The sequence below is a fragment of the Ovis canadensis genome, chromosome 21, assembly GCF_042477335.2.
Source record: "Ovis canadensis isolate MfBH-ARS-UI-01 breed Bighorn chromosome 21, ARS-UI_OviCan_v2, whole genome shotgun sequence".
In the NCBI taxonomy this organism is placed as follows: domain Eukaryota; kingdom Metazoa; phylum Chordata; class Mammalia; order Artiodactyla; family Bovidae; genus Ovis; species Ovis canadensis.
In genome coordinates, this window is record NC_091265.1 from 42,535,729 (window position 1) to 42,551,995 (window position 16,267).

The 16,267-nt window shown below is 41.3% G+C and overlaps 1 protein-coding gene and 1 pseudogene across 1 annotated transcript; one reads left to right on the forward strand and one right to left on the reverse strand.

The window, feature by feature from the left end:
* Positions 1–8,028: 8,028 nt before the first annotated feature.
* Positions 8,029–8,964, forward strand: LOC138426787 (olfactory receptor 10G4-like). Its single transcript, XM_069565640.1, has one exon. The coding sequence runs from the start codon at positions 8,029–8,031 to the stop codon at positions 8,962–8,964; it is 936 nt and encodes a 311-aa protein (XP_069421741.1).
* Positions 8,965–13,583: 4,619 nt separating this feature from the next.
* On the reverse strand, positions 13,584–14,510 carry LOC138426517 (UDP-glucuronosyltransferase 2B18-like; annotated as a pseudogene).
* Positions 14,511–16,267: the final 1,757 nt, after the last annotated feature.

Genomic DNA, 16,267 nt, shown 5'->3' on the forward strand with positions numbered 1-16,267 from the left:
AGGGAGAAACACTGCAAGCAAATAACACTGGCGTGCGCTCGGGTGTCTCAGCCACATTGGGTTTGCCCCCACTCACAGCGTGTGTGCTGTCCCTCTCTACACTGCTTAGGCTCTAGGTTGCTCTGCTGGGAACTGTCTGAGGCTGGCCCTGGGTTGCATGCACTTCCCAGGTCTAAGAAGCTCAGGTTCAGGTACTCGGTACTCCTCAGAGGTGCAGATTCGGTTGGGCCTACGTTTTGTGCCCTTCCCAGGTCCAGCAGCTCAGATGACCAGGTGTTTGGTGAGAGCGGTCGCTGTGACCCCTGCCGCTCAGTTTTCTGGGTGTACAACTGATGCACCTTCTCAGGCGGATGTCGACTGTGCAGAATCCCAAGAAATCTTAGTTAGCAATGAAGCCTGCTTGCAGTTTGGTAGATGATGCCTCTCTGGGGCCGCAATTGCCCCCTTCCAGCTCTGGCTGCTCTCGCGTTCCTGTCTCCAGCATGGAATGGGCTGGTCCGTAGCCGGCTAGCTCTAGTCAGTCCTTTGTTCTGTGAGTAGGCCTAGCAGTGTCTTAGGTTAGGGCTTTTCGCGGGGTAGCTATCCCACAGCCTGGTTGGCTATCTCAAGTTAGTTCCTTCAGATTGCCCTCGGGGCATTCAGGACTGGTCCTTACTCTAAGCAATGCAGCCTGTGCCTCCCTGCCCAGCCCCCTCTTGCTAGTGGCAAATGCAGGCGTCTGTGCTGCTTCTCCACTGGGGGAGTTACCATTGGGCACGTAATCTGTGGGTTTTAATTATTTATTTATTTTTCCTCCTGGTTATGTTGCTCTCTGAGGTTCCAAGGCTCCCTACAGACTCACCAGTGAAAGTTTTTCCTGGTGTTGGAAACTTCTCTCTTTTTAAAGACTCCCTTCCTGGGACAGATCTCCATTCCTGTCTCTTTTGTCTCTCTTTTTCTTTTTTATATTTTTTCCTACCTCCTTTTGAAGACAATGGGCTGTTTTTCTGGGTTGGAAGAAAAGTTATGACCAACCTAGATAGCATATTCAAAAGCAGAGACATTACTTGGCCAACTAAGGTCCGTTTAGTCAAGGCTATGGTTTTTCCAGTAGTCATGTATGGATGTGAGAGTTGGACTGTGAAGAAGGCTGAGCACTGAAGAACTGATGCTTTTAAACTGTGGTGTTGGAAAAGACTCTTGAGAGTCCCTTGGACTGCAAGGAGATCCAACCAGCCCATTCTGAACGAGATTAGCCCTGGGATTTCTTTGGAAGGAATGATGCTAAAGCTGAAACTCCAATACTTTGGCCACCTCATGTGAAGAGTAGACTCATTGGAAAAGACTTTGATGCTGGGAGGGATTAGGGGTAGGAGGAGAAGGGGATGACAGGATGAGATGGCTGGATGGCATCACTGACTCGATGGCCGCGAGTCTGAGTGAACTCTGAGAGTTGGTGATGGACAGGGAGGCCTGGCGTGCTGCGATTCATGGGGTTGCAAAGAGTTGGACACGACTGAGTGACTGAACTGAAATGGACTGATGTCCTCTGCTGGCATTCAGAAGTTGTTTTGTGGAATTTATTCAGCTTTCAAGTGTTCTTCTGATGAATTTCTGGGGGTGAAAGTGGTCTCAGTGTCCTATTCCTATGCCATCTTAGGACCACACCCCATGTCCAGTTCTAACTGTTGCTTCTTGACCTGCATGCAGGTTTCTCAGGAATGATGAAAGCTGAATGAAACTTTCAACACATTGTGCTGTATTTTGATGTTTTCTCTTGAGACTCTACTTGAAATAACTGAAATAACTTCTGTGGAGCCCTGAACTTGTTCTTGGAGACATTACTATGGTGTTGTTCCTCTGTTAACCTGAATTTTAAAATATTGTTTGTAGTAACATGATGCGTATGATTGATTCCTTGAAGCTGTTTTCTCTGAGTTTATTAGTACTTGAAAAGGATCCTAAATTATAGAAGTAAATAGTTAAATTATAAGAAGTAAATAGTTAACATAGAATCTGGGTCAACTCCATAATGAGTAGGGATAACTGAGAGTGGAAAAGCTGGTTTAAAACTCAACATTCAAGACACCAAGATCAATGCATCTGGTCCCATCACTTCACGGCAAATAAAAGGGGAAAAAGTGTGATGACCATTTATGAGTTCTGGGCAATTTTATGTTTAGAATAAACAGTTGTGAGTTTATCTGTATCACTGATAAGGAAATAGGGTAACTGAGTCCTTCTTTCCTCTTAGGCATAAGTACTAGCTCCAGAAAGTCATGAACTCCTCTCAGAAGTGTTCAGATAACAAACACATAGGGAAATATGTAGGTAATTATTAAAAATCTTTCATTAGTCCCTTTCTGTTGTTTTTCTGTTCTTCTAGGGAGCCTGAACACCCAAGAGTAATCCTATTCCCTAAGAAAGCAAATCAAGTTACATTCCACTTTTCTAGCTATATGAGTTTCCATTCTCTGCCCTTAAGTTAATTGGGTCCTTGAACAGAAACGAACCACTCTTTCTCAACAAGCAATCACAGATACACCAGCTCTTTGAGTAGTAACTTGCAAATAAGTGCCTTGACATAGCATGCTGAGTGTTCATTCTTCAGGGTGAAGGGTAAACACAAATGAATTTTATATTTTAATAAATTTAAATAGTTATAATTTTATAAATTTAAATATATTAAATTTAAAATTTCAATATAGTTATATTTATATATTCATAAATTTATAAAATATATATACATAATCATGCAGTGAAGGTGAGTTCTTAGAAAGGTAAATTTCTCTCATTTCCTCTTGCTTTCCCTCTTAAGCTTTCATTGAGAGATAAGATATTGTTATCTAATATTGTTAGCTAAGTTATTGATAATCACTCGTGGTTATCAAGTCTTGACTGTCTTTCACTTCTGCCTCTGTTTCTATACTTATTCTTTCTCTCTGTATGTGTCATACATAACACAAACTGCATATATATATATACACGCATATATGTATATACACACAACATATACATATCTGTATGTGTGCAATTAGTAATAGGGACACACGAAAAGGGATAAAGTTGCTACAGCATAAACAGACAAGTAAAAAACCGTGTTATCTCTCACTGATAATGCCAGCCTTAGGTCTCAGGCTACCTTGCAATTCACCTGATGAAAAATTTCATACTTTATCTAATCTATGGGATTTATCCTGGTAATGGGATCCCACTGGTACAGTAGAAATTTTAGAGATATGTTTGTTTCATTTTTTTGGTTCTGATACTCACATAGGATATTAGAGTAATTGTTACTGTTCTTTACTCTTTCATTTGAAGAATATAGCTTTAATGTAGCTTCAGCTAGATTGTCTGGTGAGAGTATCCACTCTGTGTGGGCTTTATTAAGAGCAGAGAACCTAGCAAAATAGACACAGATGTATAGAACAGTCTTAGGACTCTGTGGGAGAGGGAGAGGGTGGGATAATTTGGGAGAATGGCATTGAAACATGTATAATATCATATATGAAATGAATCGCCAGTCCAGATTCGATGCATGATACTGGATGCTTGGGGCTGGTGCACTGAGATGACCCAGAGGGATGGTACGGGGAGGGAGGAGGGAGGGGTGTTCAGGATGGGGAACACGTGTATACCTGTGGTGGAATCATGTTGATGTATGGCAAAACCAATACAATACTGTAAAGTAATTAACCTCCAATTAAAATAAATTTATATTAAAAAAGAGCAGAGAACCTCAATTCTCTCACATTGTTGAATCTTTCCTTGAAAAATAGCAACAATCTTGAGTTCAACAATATTTTGGATTAAACTAAAAACATCATTTCTGCCCCACTTTCCATTGTACACAATTTCAGCTTTTCTTGATATTCAGTTCAGTTCAGATCAGTCACTCAGTTGTGTCCAACTCTTTGCAACCCCACATACTGCAGCATGCCAGGCTTCCCTGTCCATCACCAGCTCCCGAATCTTGTTTAAATTCATGTCATCGAGTCAGTGATATCATCCAACCATTTCATCCTCTGTCATCCCTTTCTCCTCCTGCCTTCAATCTTTCTCAGGATCAGGGTCTTTCCAATGAGTCAGTTGTTTGCATCAGGAGGCCAAAGTATTGGCGTTTCAGCTTCAGCTGATGAATATTCAGGGCTGCTTTCCTTTAGGATGGACTGGTGGGATCTCCTTGCAGCCCAAGGGACTCTCAAGAGTCTTCTCCAATATCACAGTTTAAAAGCATCAATTCTTTGGCACTCAGCTTTCTTTATAGTCCAAGTCTCACATCCATAAATAACTATTGGAAAAATCATAGCCTTGACTAGGCAGACTTTTGTTGGCAAAGTAATGTCTCTGCTTTTTAATACGCTGTCTAGTTTGGTTATAACTTTTCTTCCAAGGAACCAGTGTCTTTTAACTTCATGGCTGCATTCACCATCTGCAGTGATTGTGGAGCCCACCCCCCCCCCCCCAAATAAAGTCTGTCACTGTTTCCATTGCTTCCCTATCTATTTGCCATAAAGTGATGGGACCAGATGTCATGATCTTAGTTTTTTAATGTTGAGTTTTAAGCCAGCTTTTTCACTCTTTCTCACTTTCATCAAGAGGCTCTTTAGTTCTTCACTTTCTGCTATAAGTGTGGTGTAATCTGCATATCTGAGGTTATTGATATTTTTCCCAGAAATATTGATTCCAGCTTGTGCTTTGTCTAGCCTGGCATTTCGCATGATTTACTCTGCATATAAGTTAAATAAGCGGATTGTCAATATAAAACCATGACATACTCTTTTGCCTCTTTGGAACCATTCTGTTCTTTCATGTACAGTTTTAACTGTTGCTTTTTGACTGGCATACAGATTTCCCAGAAGGCAGGTAAGGTGGTCTGGTATTCCCATCTCTTTCAGAATTTTCCATAGTTTGTTGTTATCTACAGAGTCAAAGGCTTTGGGGTAGTCATTAAAGCAAAAGAAGATGTATTTCTGGAATGCTCTTGCTTTTTCCATGATCCAGCAGATGTTGACAATTTGATCTCTCATTCTTCTGCCTTTTCTAAAACCAGATTGAACATCTGGAAGTTCACGATTCATGTATTGCTGAAGCTTGGCTTGGAGAATTTTGAACATCACTTTGTTAGTGTGAGAGATGAGTGTAATTGTGCAGTAGTTTGAACATTTTTGGCATTGTCTTTCTTTGGAATTGGAATGAAAACTGACATTTTCCAACCCTTTGGCTACTGCTGAGTTTTCCAAATTTGCTGGCATATCGAGTGCAGCACTTTCACAGTATCATCTTTCAGGATTTGAAATAGCTCAACTGAAATTCCATCAAGTCCACTAGCTTTGTTTGTAATGATGCTTCCTAAGGTGCACTTGACTTCGCATTCCAGAAAGTTGACACTAGGTGAGTGATCACACCATCGTGGTTATCTGGGTCATGAAGATCTTTTTTGTATACTTTGTATATTCTTGCCACCTCTTCTTAATATCCTCTCCTTCTGTTATGTTCATACCATTTCTGTCCTTTATTGTGCACATCTTTGCATGAAATGTTCCCTTGGTATCACTAATATTCTTGAAGATAACTCTAGTCTTTCCCATTCTATCGTTTTCCTCTATTTCTTTACATTGATCACTGAGGAAGGCTTTCTTGTCTCCATGCTATTCTTTGGAACTCTGCATTTAAATGAGTATATCTTTCCTTTTCTCCTTTGCCTTTAGCTTCTCTTCTTTTCTCAGTTATTTGTAAGGCCTCTTCAGACAACCACTTTTCCTTTTTGCGTTTCTTTTTCTTAGGGATGTCATGATCATTGCCTGCTGTACAATGTCAGGAACCTCTGTCTATAGTTCTTCAGGCCCACTATCTGATCTAATCCCTTGAATCTATTCATCACTTCCACTGTATAATCATAAGGGATTTGATTTAGGTCATATCTGAATCATCTAGTGGTTTTCCCTACTTCCTTCAATTTAAGTCTGAATTTGGCAATAACGAGTTCATGATCTGAGCCACAGTCAGCTCCCAGTTTTGTTTTTGCTGACCATATAGAGCTTCTCCATCTTTGGCTGCAAAGAATATAATCAATGTGGTTTTGCTATTGAGCATCTGGTAATGTCCGTGTGTAGAGTTTTTTCTATGTTGTTGGAAGAGGGTGTTTGTTATGACCAGTGTGTTCCCTTGGCAAAACTGTTAGCTGTTTCCCTGCTTCATTTTGTACTCCAAGGTCAAATTTGCCTATTACTCCAGATATCTCTTGACTTCCTACTTTTACATTCCAGTCCCCTATAATGAATAAGACATCTTTTTTGGGTGTTAGTTCTAGAAGGTCTTGTAGGTCTTGATAGAATTGTTCAACTTCAGCTTCTTCACCTTTAGTGGTTGGGGCATAGAGATGGTACTGTGATATTGAATGGTTTGCCTTGGAAATGAACAGAGATCATTCTGTCGTTTTTGAGACTACACCCAAGTACTGCATTTCAGACTCTTTCATTGACTATGATGGCTATTCCATTTCTTCTAAGGGATTCTTGCCCACAGTAGTAGATATAGTGATCATCTGAGTTAAATTCACCCATTCCAGTCCATTTAGTTCACTGATTCCTACAATGTCTATGTTCACTCTTGCCATTTCCTATTTGACCACTTCCAATTTGCCTTGATCATGGACCTAACTTTCCAGGTTCCTATTCAATATTGTCCTTTACTGCATAAGACTTTGCTTCCATCACCAGTCACATCCACAACTGGGTATTGTTTTCGCTTTGGCTCCATCTCTTTCTTCTTTCTGGTGTTATTTCTCCAATATTTCTTGATATTAAGTTTACATAGACCCTTTTCTCTTATGTTGATTCTTTCTTGTTACAGGTGGTAGATTTTACATAAGCGTCATATGCTTCATAGAATTGTCTTCTCTTTTGAGGTCATTGCCTGGATTTTGAGTATAAGGAATGGAAGATTGGGGAAGAATATAATCTCTTACAAAGCTTTATAAGAGAAAGTATTATATTTAAATGTTTAGGATAGAAATCTATATGTGAGAAACCAGCCACTTCCCAGTGGATTGTGGTTGGGAGAACACATATGAAGTTTATGTTTTCAGAGCTTCCTAAGTGACTGCATAAAATAAGGCAAGTTTGCAGCTAGCTGTGTTGTGATGGTTCTTATTTTCTGGATCACATGAGAGGTTGTCAGGATTCTATATGGAGTTTAGGGATTCGTAACCTGCTCTGAGTTTATTTTCTATATAAATAATTAGTGGTAGTTAGTGAGACACCAGTACCAATACCAGTGATGAAATTTTCCTCAAAATTGTAGCTTTGAATTGAGAAGTCTCTATTGCACAATGAGAATTTATCTTCTCTTTCTACTCCCTCTCTGTCTCTGTCTTTCTCTCCCTCCATAGCTATATCTATACATTTAAAACAACAAGGGAACAGCTCCAAATAACTTGATATCATTTACTGAGTACCTATGAATGTCATTACTTTACTAAGTAGTTTTCATTTATTATCTTACTTCACTCTGACATTGCCATTGAGGCAGGTGATCCTGAACTTCAGATGAGATGAGAGAGCAACCTGAAACTTTGATTTCAACATTGTGAGACCTGGAGCATACAACAAGTTAACATAATCCGGAGAAAGTATAAAATAGAAAATTTGGCTTGTTTTATGGTGCTAAGTTAGTAGTATTAATGATATATCAATAGACTTGTATGGTTTTCTCACCTTTTCACATCTATCTGTGTATACCTGGGTGTTTGGTGTGTGTGCGACACACAGAGAGAATGAAGGGATATAAGAGAGAAAAGATGAAATCGTTCTATCTCCTTTTTCAAGAGAGGTTTGTGGTAAGCAAAGTTGAGTATGACTCTAGAATTACAGACCATGTATAATGAAGTTCTCAGTTCTCAATAAAATGTTTGGTACTCTTGATGTTCCCATAGCGAGAGAGAGAGAGAGAGAGAGAGAGAGAGAGAGGGAGAGAGAGAGAGAGAGAGAGAGAGAGAGAGAGAGAGAGAGAGAGAGAGAGAGAGAGGGAGACCAAAAGCCTGGAGATATGACGAACATGAGCCTAGTGACAACGTTCATCCTCACGGGCCTTCCCCATGCACCAGAGCTGGACACGCTCCTCTGTGGAATCTTCCTGGTGATCTATGTCCTCACTGTGGTGGGGAACCTTTTCATCCTGCTGGTGATCACAGTGGATCCATGCCTGCACACCCCCATGTACTATCTTCTGAGCAACCTGTCCTTCATTGACATGTGGTTCTCCACAGTCACTGTGCCCAAAATGCTGATGACCCTGGTGTCCCCAGAAGGCAGTCCTATCTCCTTTCCCAGCTGTGTGGCCCAGCTCTACTCCTTCCACTTCCTGGGCAGCACCGAGTGCTTCCTCTACACTGTCATGGCCTATGACCGCTTCCTGGCCATTAGTTACCCGCTCAGGTATGCCAGCATGATGAGTGGGAGGATGTGTGCCACTCTGGCCACAACCACGTGGCTCAGTGGCTCTCTGCACTCTGCTGTCCAGACCACAATGACGTTCCGTTTGCCCTTCTGTGGACCCAACCAGATCCAGCATTACTTCTGCGATGCACCACCCATCCTCAAACTGGCCTGTGCAGACACCTCTGCCAATGAGTTGGTGATCTTTGTCAACATTGGGGTGGTGGCTTCAGGCTGCTTTCTTCTGATAGTGCTGTCCTACGTGTCCATCGTCCATTCCATCCTGAAGATCCGCACATCAGAGGGAAGATGGAGAGCCTTCCAGACCTGTGCCTCCCACTGCACTGTGGTCCTTTGCTTCTTTGTTCCCTGTATTTTCATTTATCTGAGACCAGGCTCCAAGGAGGCTATGGACAGGATTGTGGCTGTTTTCTACACTGTGATGACGCCCCTTCTGAACCCTGTGGTCTACACCCTGCGGAACAAGGAAGTGAAGAAAGCTCTGGTGAAGCTTAAAGACAAAGTAGTGCATTCACAGAGCAAATAATCTCTACAATGTAGACTTGCTCATTTAACAAACGTAGTAATAGAATAGTATAATGAAACATAGAAATATAAGAGTGTATAGTACAATATATCAGAGAAGGCAATGGCACCCCACTCCAGTACTCTTGCCTGGGAAATCCCATGGACAGAGGAGCCTTGTAGGCTGCAGTCCATGGGGTCGCTAAGAGTCGGACACGACTGAGTGACTTCACTTTCACTTTTAACTTTCCTGCACTGGAGAAGGAAATGGCAACCCACTCCAGTGTTCTTGCCTGGAGAATCCCAGGGACGGGGCATCCTAGTGGGCTGCCGTCTATGGGGTTGCACAGAGTCGGAACGACTGAAGTGACTCAGCAGCAGTACAATATATGATTTTATCAGTGTGAAATATTTTGTATATAAAATTCTCAGTGTTAATCTTTATCCAAACTTCTTAGTCAGAAATATTTGTTCCAAGGATTTTTTTTCAAATTGAAAAAATTGCAAATATTTTATTTATGATAAACATGCTAAATTTTGATCTATGAAGTCTTTTCTCTGCAACATGTTTATTTTACTTTTTCCTCTATTTTTTCATATACAATTGACATATAACATGATTTTTACCTTTTTAAAGTGTGAATATTCAACTGGGATCTTGGATGTAGAATAGTGAGCTATTTATATATACCTAAGTTGATAATATGCTTTTTTGCTTTTGTCTTATGCACACAAACCGGGAACACTGCTTAAGAACAGCCAAAATTATCAGAGTCACTTACTGAGGCAGCTGTGGATCTGCCTCCTCAGTTCTTTTTGTGGCTGCATGTGTGTGTGTGTGTGTGTGTGCACGTGTGCGCATGTGTGTGCACGCCTGTATGTGTGTTTGCATGAAGGTCCCAAGGTAACTGCCCTGCTTCCCAGGACATCTTGACCCTGGTTAGTGCTCCCACACTGAAAGTCCCACATGTCTGAGAGGATTGTTGTCTCTCCAGGTAGGTCTCAGGACAAGCTATGGATCTGAGAGGCACCTTTCAGAGACTGGGAACCATCGCCACTTTCATAGAGCCCTGAAGTTCCTCAGGTTTGGTCCCTGTGATCAGGAGGAAGCTACCATCAGACATCTCCAGTTTCCATCACATAATCTGACCTTAAATTTCTGTATTAATGGACCAGATGCTCATATTCAGCACAACCATTCTATGCTGGGTCATTTTACTATGGATGGTGATGAAAGTCATGCTGCTCAGAGAGCACCTTCTCTCAATATTTCAGAGTTTTGGAAATTCAGATTCACCAAACCTCAACCTCCTCTGGGACAGGGACACCCTACATTGTAGGCTGGAGCCAAGGGTGCTTCCTATTTAGAAAGAAAGTAGAAAAATTAATGTGTAATTAAATCACTTAGCATCATGGGATTTCAACATATTTCTTTCACAAGTTAGAAAAATCAGGCCTAGTAAAGACAAAACACCCTAACCACCCCCCCCCCCCGCCAGTGCATAGCTACACAGCCCATACAAGCAGACTTCCACGTGCAATGGGTGAAGTGCTATAACTGCATGTAAACAAAAGCAAATATTGGTTCAAATAAGGTTAGAAATAGTTTTATGCTCTGTATCTCTGTTTTTCAGCTGTGAAAGACCTCTAGCAATACTGTTTGGAGGAGTCAATGAGTTAGTAGAAGTAAAAGTGCTTTGAGAAGTGAAAGTTTTGGTCATTCAGTCTCATCTGACATTTTGTGACTCTGCGGACTCTAGTAGTACTGTACACAATAGTTTCTTAATTCAAGTTTTAAAATTCAAACCTGGGACTACCAGTTAGATAGCCTGATTCTCAGTTCAATGCTTTTACAAACTATTTTCGTGAATGACTGGTGATTCATGCATCTTCAAAAGTACAGTAATTTTGAAGATGCATGAACGTAATTTTCTTTAAATCACAGATAATAAATTAGTATCATGATTAACACCATTATTGACAATGCAATTATTCCAAGTGTTTTGATAAATTTAATATTCACATATTTACTAGTTTTCAAGTAATTTAACTGCAATGAAGTCCATGAAACATTAAAATTATATGGAATTAAATTATTCTGGAACAATTCAGAGGCAAAAACATAAATGTTATTGAGCTTGGGATATACCAGACACCTTATTTATTCTTTACTAGAGACTTCATTATTACCCAAACCCTATGCCATAGGTACTATTGATACATAATATGAGAAAACTGAAGATGATTAGGTTCCTTACTCAAATTCACAGTTAGTATGGAATGTAGTTAAGGCTTAATCCCAAATGGGTTGGGTTACATCATTCAGTCTTGTCTGACTCTTTGTGACCCCAGGGACTGTAAGCTTCCAGGCTCCTCTGTCCATGGATTTTCTGGACAAGAGTACTGGAGTGGGTTGTCATTTTCTTCTCCAAGGGATCTTCCCGACCCAGGGATCAAACCCAGATCTCCCGCATTGCAGGCAGATGCTGTACCATCTGAGCCACCAGGGAAGCCCTGCACACAAATACCCAAATATCCAGCACAAAAACACATGGAGTGAAATTCTAGCTTGTATTGGTATAAGAGAATTTCAGGGACCTTTTAACTCTTTGAGGACAAAACATCAGTTAACATCAATAAGCACTGAAATAACAAAGAACTGAATTTTGTACAGTTATGTGTGGTTTATATATCAAATATAGGCATTTTTTCAAAAGCTAATTTTCCGCCATATACTATGAAAAGCACTTTAGCTACCCTAACTCTGCCTGACTTAGATTCTAAGTGCTTTATAACACTATTTTTGAGCTCCAAATTAAGTTGTGGACTTCTCAAGGAAAAATATTGTCTTTTCTTGTAGTAATCCACTTTCATAAATGTTGGTCTTATTTCTTTAAGATGCTCTCCCTGCTACAGACACTTTCCACTTCCCAGTATGTTTATACTTTCTGAGGAACTCAACTTCTGATGCACACTCATAATTTTAGATATCACTTCTAAACAGGGGCCTTCTCTTTCTGTCCATGCTGTTTCTGCCTTCTTTGTTCAAGTCCCTAATAACTTTAGTTTTTCAGATATTTCTGTTTGTAAGTAAAGCTATTGCATCAAATTTCATGTGTTTAAACATTTTTGCCTCTTATTCAACATTTGCCTCTTATGTGCTATGATTGTCCCAGCAAAATATATGCTGAAGCTCAGAGGGTCTGCCCATAATCCTTCCTTATACCCTTCTTTTAAAATGGAAAGTACAGTAAGAGATATAAATAGAGAAAGATGAGACATATGGGACAACATGAAAAAGCTCTGGAAAATAAGTAAAATAATGGATAATTGAAATACTTCATTAATGAATTCTTTACATTATCAAATATTAATTGGAACAGTATTATTTGTAAATTTTTCATTATGCCCTAAGAGTTACAAATGCTGTTCTCAAAACAGGAAAATAAAAAGAGTAAAATAATTCACTGTTGGTTTGTGCATTGCACTTAAGGAATGATGCTGCTGTTCAGTCGCTCAGTCATGTCTGTCTCTATTTGACCACATGGACTGCAGCACACCAGGGCTCCCTGTTCTTCACCATCTCCCAGAGCCTGCTCAAATTCATGTCCATTGAGTTGGTGATGCCATCCAACCATCTTGTCCTCTGTTATTCCCTTCTCTTCCTGCCTTCAATCTTTCCTAGCATCATAGTTTTCTCCAGTGAGTCAGTGCTTTGCATGAGGTGGCCAAAGTATTGGACCTTCAGCTTCAGCATCAGTCCTTCCAATGAATATTCAGGGCTGATTTCCTTTACGATTGACTGGCTTGATCTTGCAGTCCAAGGGATTCTCAAGAGTCTCCTCCAACACCACAGTTCAAAAGCATCAATTCTTCAGCACTCAGCTTTCTTTATAGTCCAACTCTCACATCCATACATGACTACTGGAAAAACCATAGCCTTGACTAGATGAACCTTTGTTGACAAAGTAATATCTCTGCTTTTTAATATGCTGTCTAGGTTGGTAATTGCTTTTCTTCCAAGGAGCAAGCATCTTTTAATTTCACAGCTGAAGTCACCATCTGCAGTGATTTTGGAGCCCAAGAAAATAAAGTCTGTCACTGTTTCCATTGCTTCTCCATTTATTTGCCATGAAGTGATGTGACCGGATACCATGATCTTAGATTTTTTTTTCTTTTTCACACCTTTCATTATTCATTTTTTAAAATATAAACTTATTTATTTTAATTGGAGGTTAATTACTTTACAATATTGTATTGGTTTTGCCATACATCAACATGAATCTGCCACATGTTTTGTGAATGTTGAGTGTTTTTTTTTTTTTTTTTTTTACTATGAATAGACTTTTATTGTTCTGGTTTCTACACCCAACATGCGAAAAACAGTTAAATTCAACCATATCTTTTTAGTATACTTTTGCATTAAAATAATAAATTTCAATACATACCCACATCATTTTATGGAGGAGTTCTACTTATGAGGCAGAACTGCTAGAGCAGTAGTACCCAAACTTTCAGGCCCCAGGAACCAGTTTCGTGGAAGACCATTTTTCCATGGACTGGGATAGGAAGCAATGGTTTTGGGATGATTCAAGCACATTACATTTATTGCTTACTTTATTTCTATTATTGCATCAGCTCCACCTCAGATCATCAGGCATTAGATCTCAGAGGTTGGGGACACCTGCGCTGAGTCTCAGATACAGCTAGTCTCTTTTCCCCTTCTTTCCTGTTTTAGCAAACTTCCAGCAACAAAATAGACAACATTTTGTGATGACAAATATGGCAGTTGCCACACAGGCCAGCAGGAACCCAATGACATCCAGAGAGTGGTACTGGAACCAGGTGAGGTCATGGATAGCTGGCTGCAAGTGCTTGGCTCCTTTGTGGCACATGACAAACTCGATCCAGAAGACTGCTCTGTCCAAGGGCTTCATAGGCTGATCATGTTGAATGGCTGATAATCTCATCATATTCTCTTTGTAGGAAGGATTATTAATGACTTCCTTCAATGCATTGAGCAAATCTCTTGTTGACATTGTTTCCAAGTCCAACCTGACAGCTTTTCCCTTGGATTTTATTCGAGCGATGTTATCAGCTTGATCATCAAACAAAGGAGTGCCCACCATAGGGATCCCATGATAGATGGCCTCATAAACACCATTGTTCCACCATGAGTTATAAAGGCTTTGGTTTTTGGATGGCCAAGAAGGTCATTCTGGGGAAACCATTTATACAACCGGGTGTTGGGTCCTAAGTTATCTGGTTTTTTGCCATCATATCTCCATAGCACCTTTTGTGGAATTTGAGCGAAGGCTGATGCAATCACCTCGGCTCTGTCTTCTGACATGTTACTGACCATTGACCCCAAAGAAAACACCACAATACCATTTTCGCCAGAGCTCTGCACAAACTCTTCCATTTCCTTAGGCAGATGCTTGGCAGGTTTGCAGTGGAGCCCTCCAACAAATTCAACATTTGGTAGTCGTGGACGAGGAAATGAAAAGTCCCAGTAGCTTCGAATGAGCCACATTTCGGCTTTCCCCATTGTCTCTGATAAGGTAGTACGTCTTCCTGTTTTCGAAGACAATGGTCTGCTTTTCTGGTTGCCTGATGTCCTCTGCCAGCATTCAGAAGTTGTTTTGTGGAGTATGCTCAGCATTGAAATGTTCTTTTGAGGAATTTGTGAGAGAGAAAGTGGTCTTCCCGTCCTATTCCTCTGCCATCTTAGGACCGCCCCCGAATGTTGAGTTTTAAGCCAACTTTTTCACTCTCCTCTTTCACCTTCATCAAGAAGCTCTTTAGCTTCTCTTTGCTTTCTGCCGTAGGGTGGTGTCATCTGCATATCTGAGGTTATTGATATTTCTGCTGCTGCTGCTAAGTCGTTTCAGTCATGTCCAACTCTGTGTGACTCCAGAGATGGCAGCCCACCAGACTCTCCCATCCAAGAACACTGGAGTGGATTGCCATTTACTTCTCCAACGCATGAAAGTGAAAAGTGAAGGTGAAGTCACTCAGTCATGTCCTACTCCTAGTGACCCTATGGATGACTGTAGCCTACCAGGCTCCTCTGTCCATGGGATTTTCCAGGCAAGAGTACTGGAGTGGGTTGCCATTGCCTAGCAATCTTGATTCTAGTTTGGACTTCATGCAGTATGACATTTCTCATGATGTACTCTGCATATAAGTTAAATAAGCAGAGTGACAATGTACAGCCTTGATGAACTCCTTTCCCAATTTTGAAACGGTCCATTTTTTCATGTCCAGTTCTAACTGTTGCTTCTTGATTTGCATACAGGTTTCTCAGGAATGATGAATGCTGAGTGAAACTTTCAACACATTGTGCTGTATTTTGATGTATTCTCCTGAGACTCTCTGGAGAAGGCAATGGCATCCCACTCCAGTACTTTTGCCTGGAAAATCCCATGGATGGAGGAGCCTGGTAGCCTGCAGTCCATGGGGTCACTAGAGTCGTACACGACTGAGCGACTTCTCTTTCACTTTTCACTTTCATGCATTGGAGAAGGAAATGGCAACTCACTCCAGTGTTCTTGCCTGGAGAATCTCAGGGACAGGGAAGCCTGGTGGGCTGTGGTCTATGGGGTCGCACAGAGTTGGATACAACTGAAGTGACTTAGCAGCAGCAGCAGCAGCAGCAGCGATTTCACTTGCACTTTTTTTTTTTTTGGCTTATAATAGCATTTTTATTACTATAGTGGGGGGTGAGGGTATCAAAAAAGGTTATCCTTTTCAACCTCAAACTGGGAAAGAGGGAAATCAGATAGCCTTTTGAGATCAGGATTGTAAAAATCAGTACAGCTGAATATTTTTCCTCCTTGACTTCCAAGATATCACGTTCTTCCACCACTATGCTATTCTTTCTGTCTCCTGCAGCTCTGCTTCCAGGCCCAGCCGTCTGATAAAGGGATCAGTGACATGGTAGCGGCGCTCAAAGCTCAGGGCACCCCGCTCCTTTATCTGCCTACGGATGAGGTCTCTAGTTATGTTGACTTTTGCCATCTTCTCTTAATGGGTTCAACAGAAGGACGCTATAGAAGGATCTTCAGGACCCTTGAGCATTCCAGCCAAGCCCAGGTCCACAAGACACACATTTAATTACCTGTTAGGCCTCTTCCTAGGACCGGTGGCGGCGCAACTTCAGGAGCCCACGTCCGTCCGGGGGGCCCGGCCCCTCTCCCCGGAGGCAGGGCGTGGATCCCGGGGAGGGGGCTGGGGGACCCAGGCTGCTCTAGCCCCTTCCCATGCTCCCCGCGCGGCGCCTGGCTGGGGCCGGACAGCGCATCCGCCCGCCCCTGCGCACCGCC

Coding starts and splice junctions, on each gene's coding strand:
- LOC138426787 (XM_069565640.1), top strand. CDS start 8,029: ATGACGAACATGAGCCTAGTGACAACGTTCATCCTCACGGGCCTTCCC.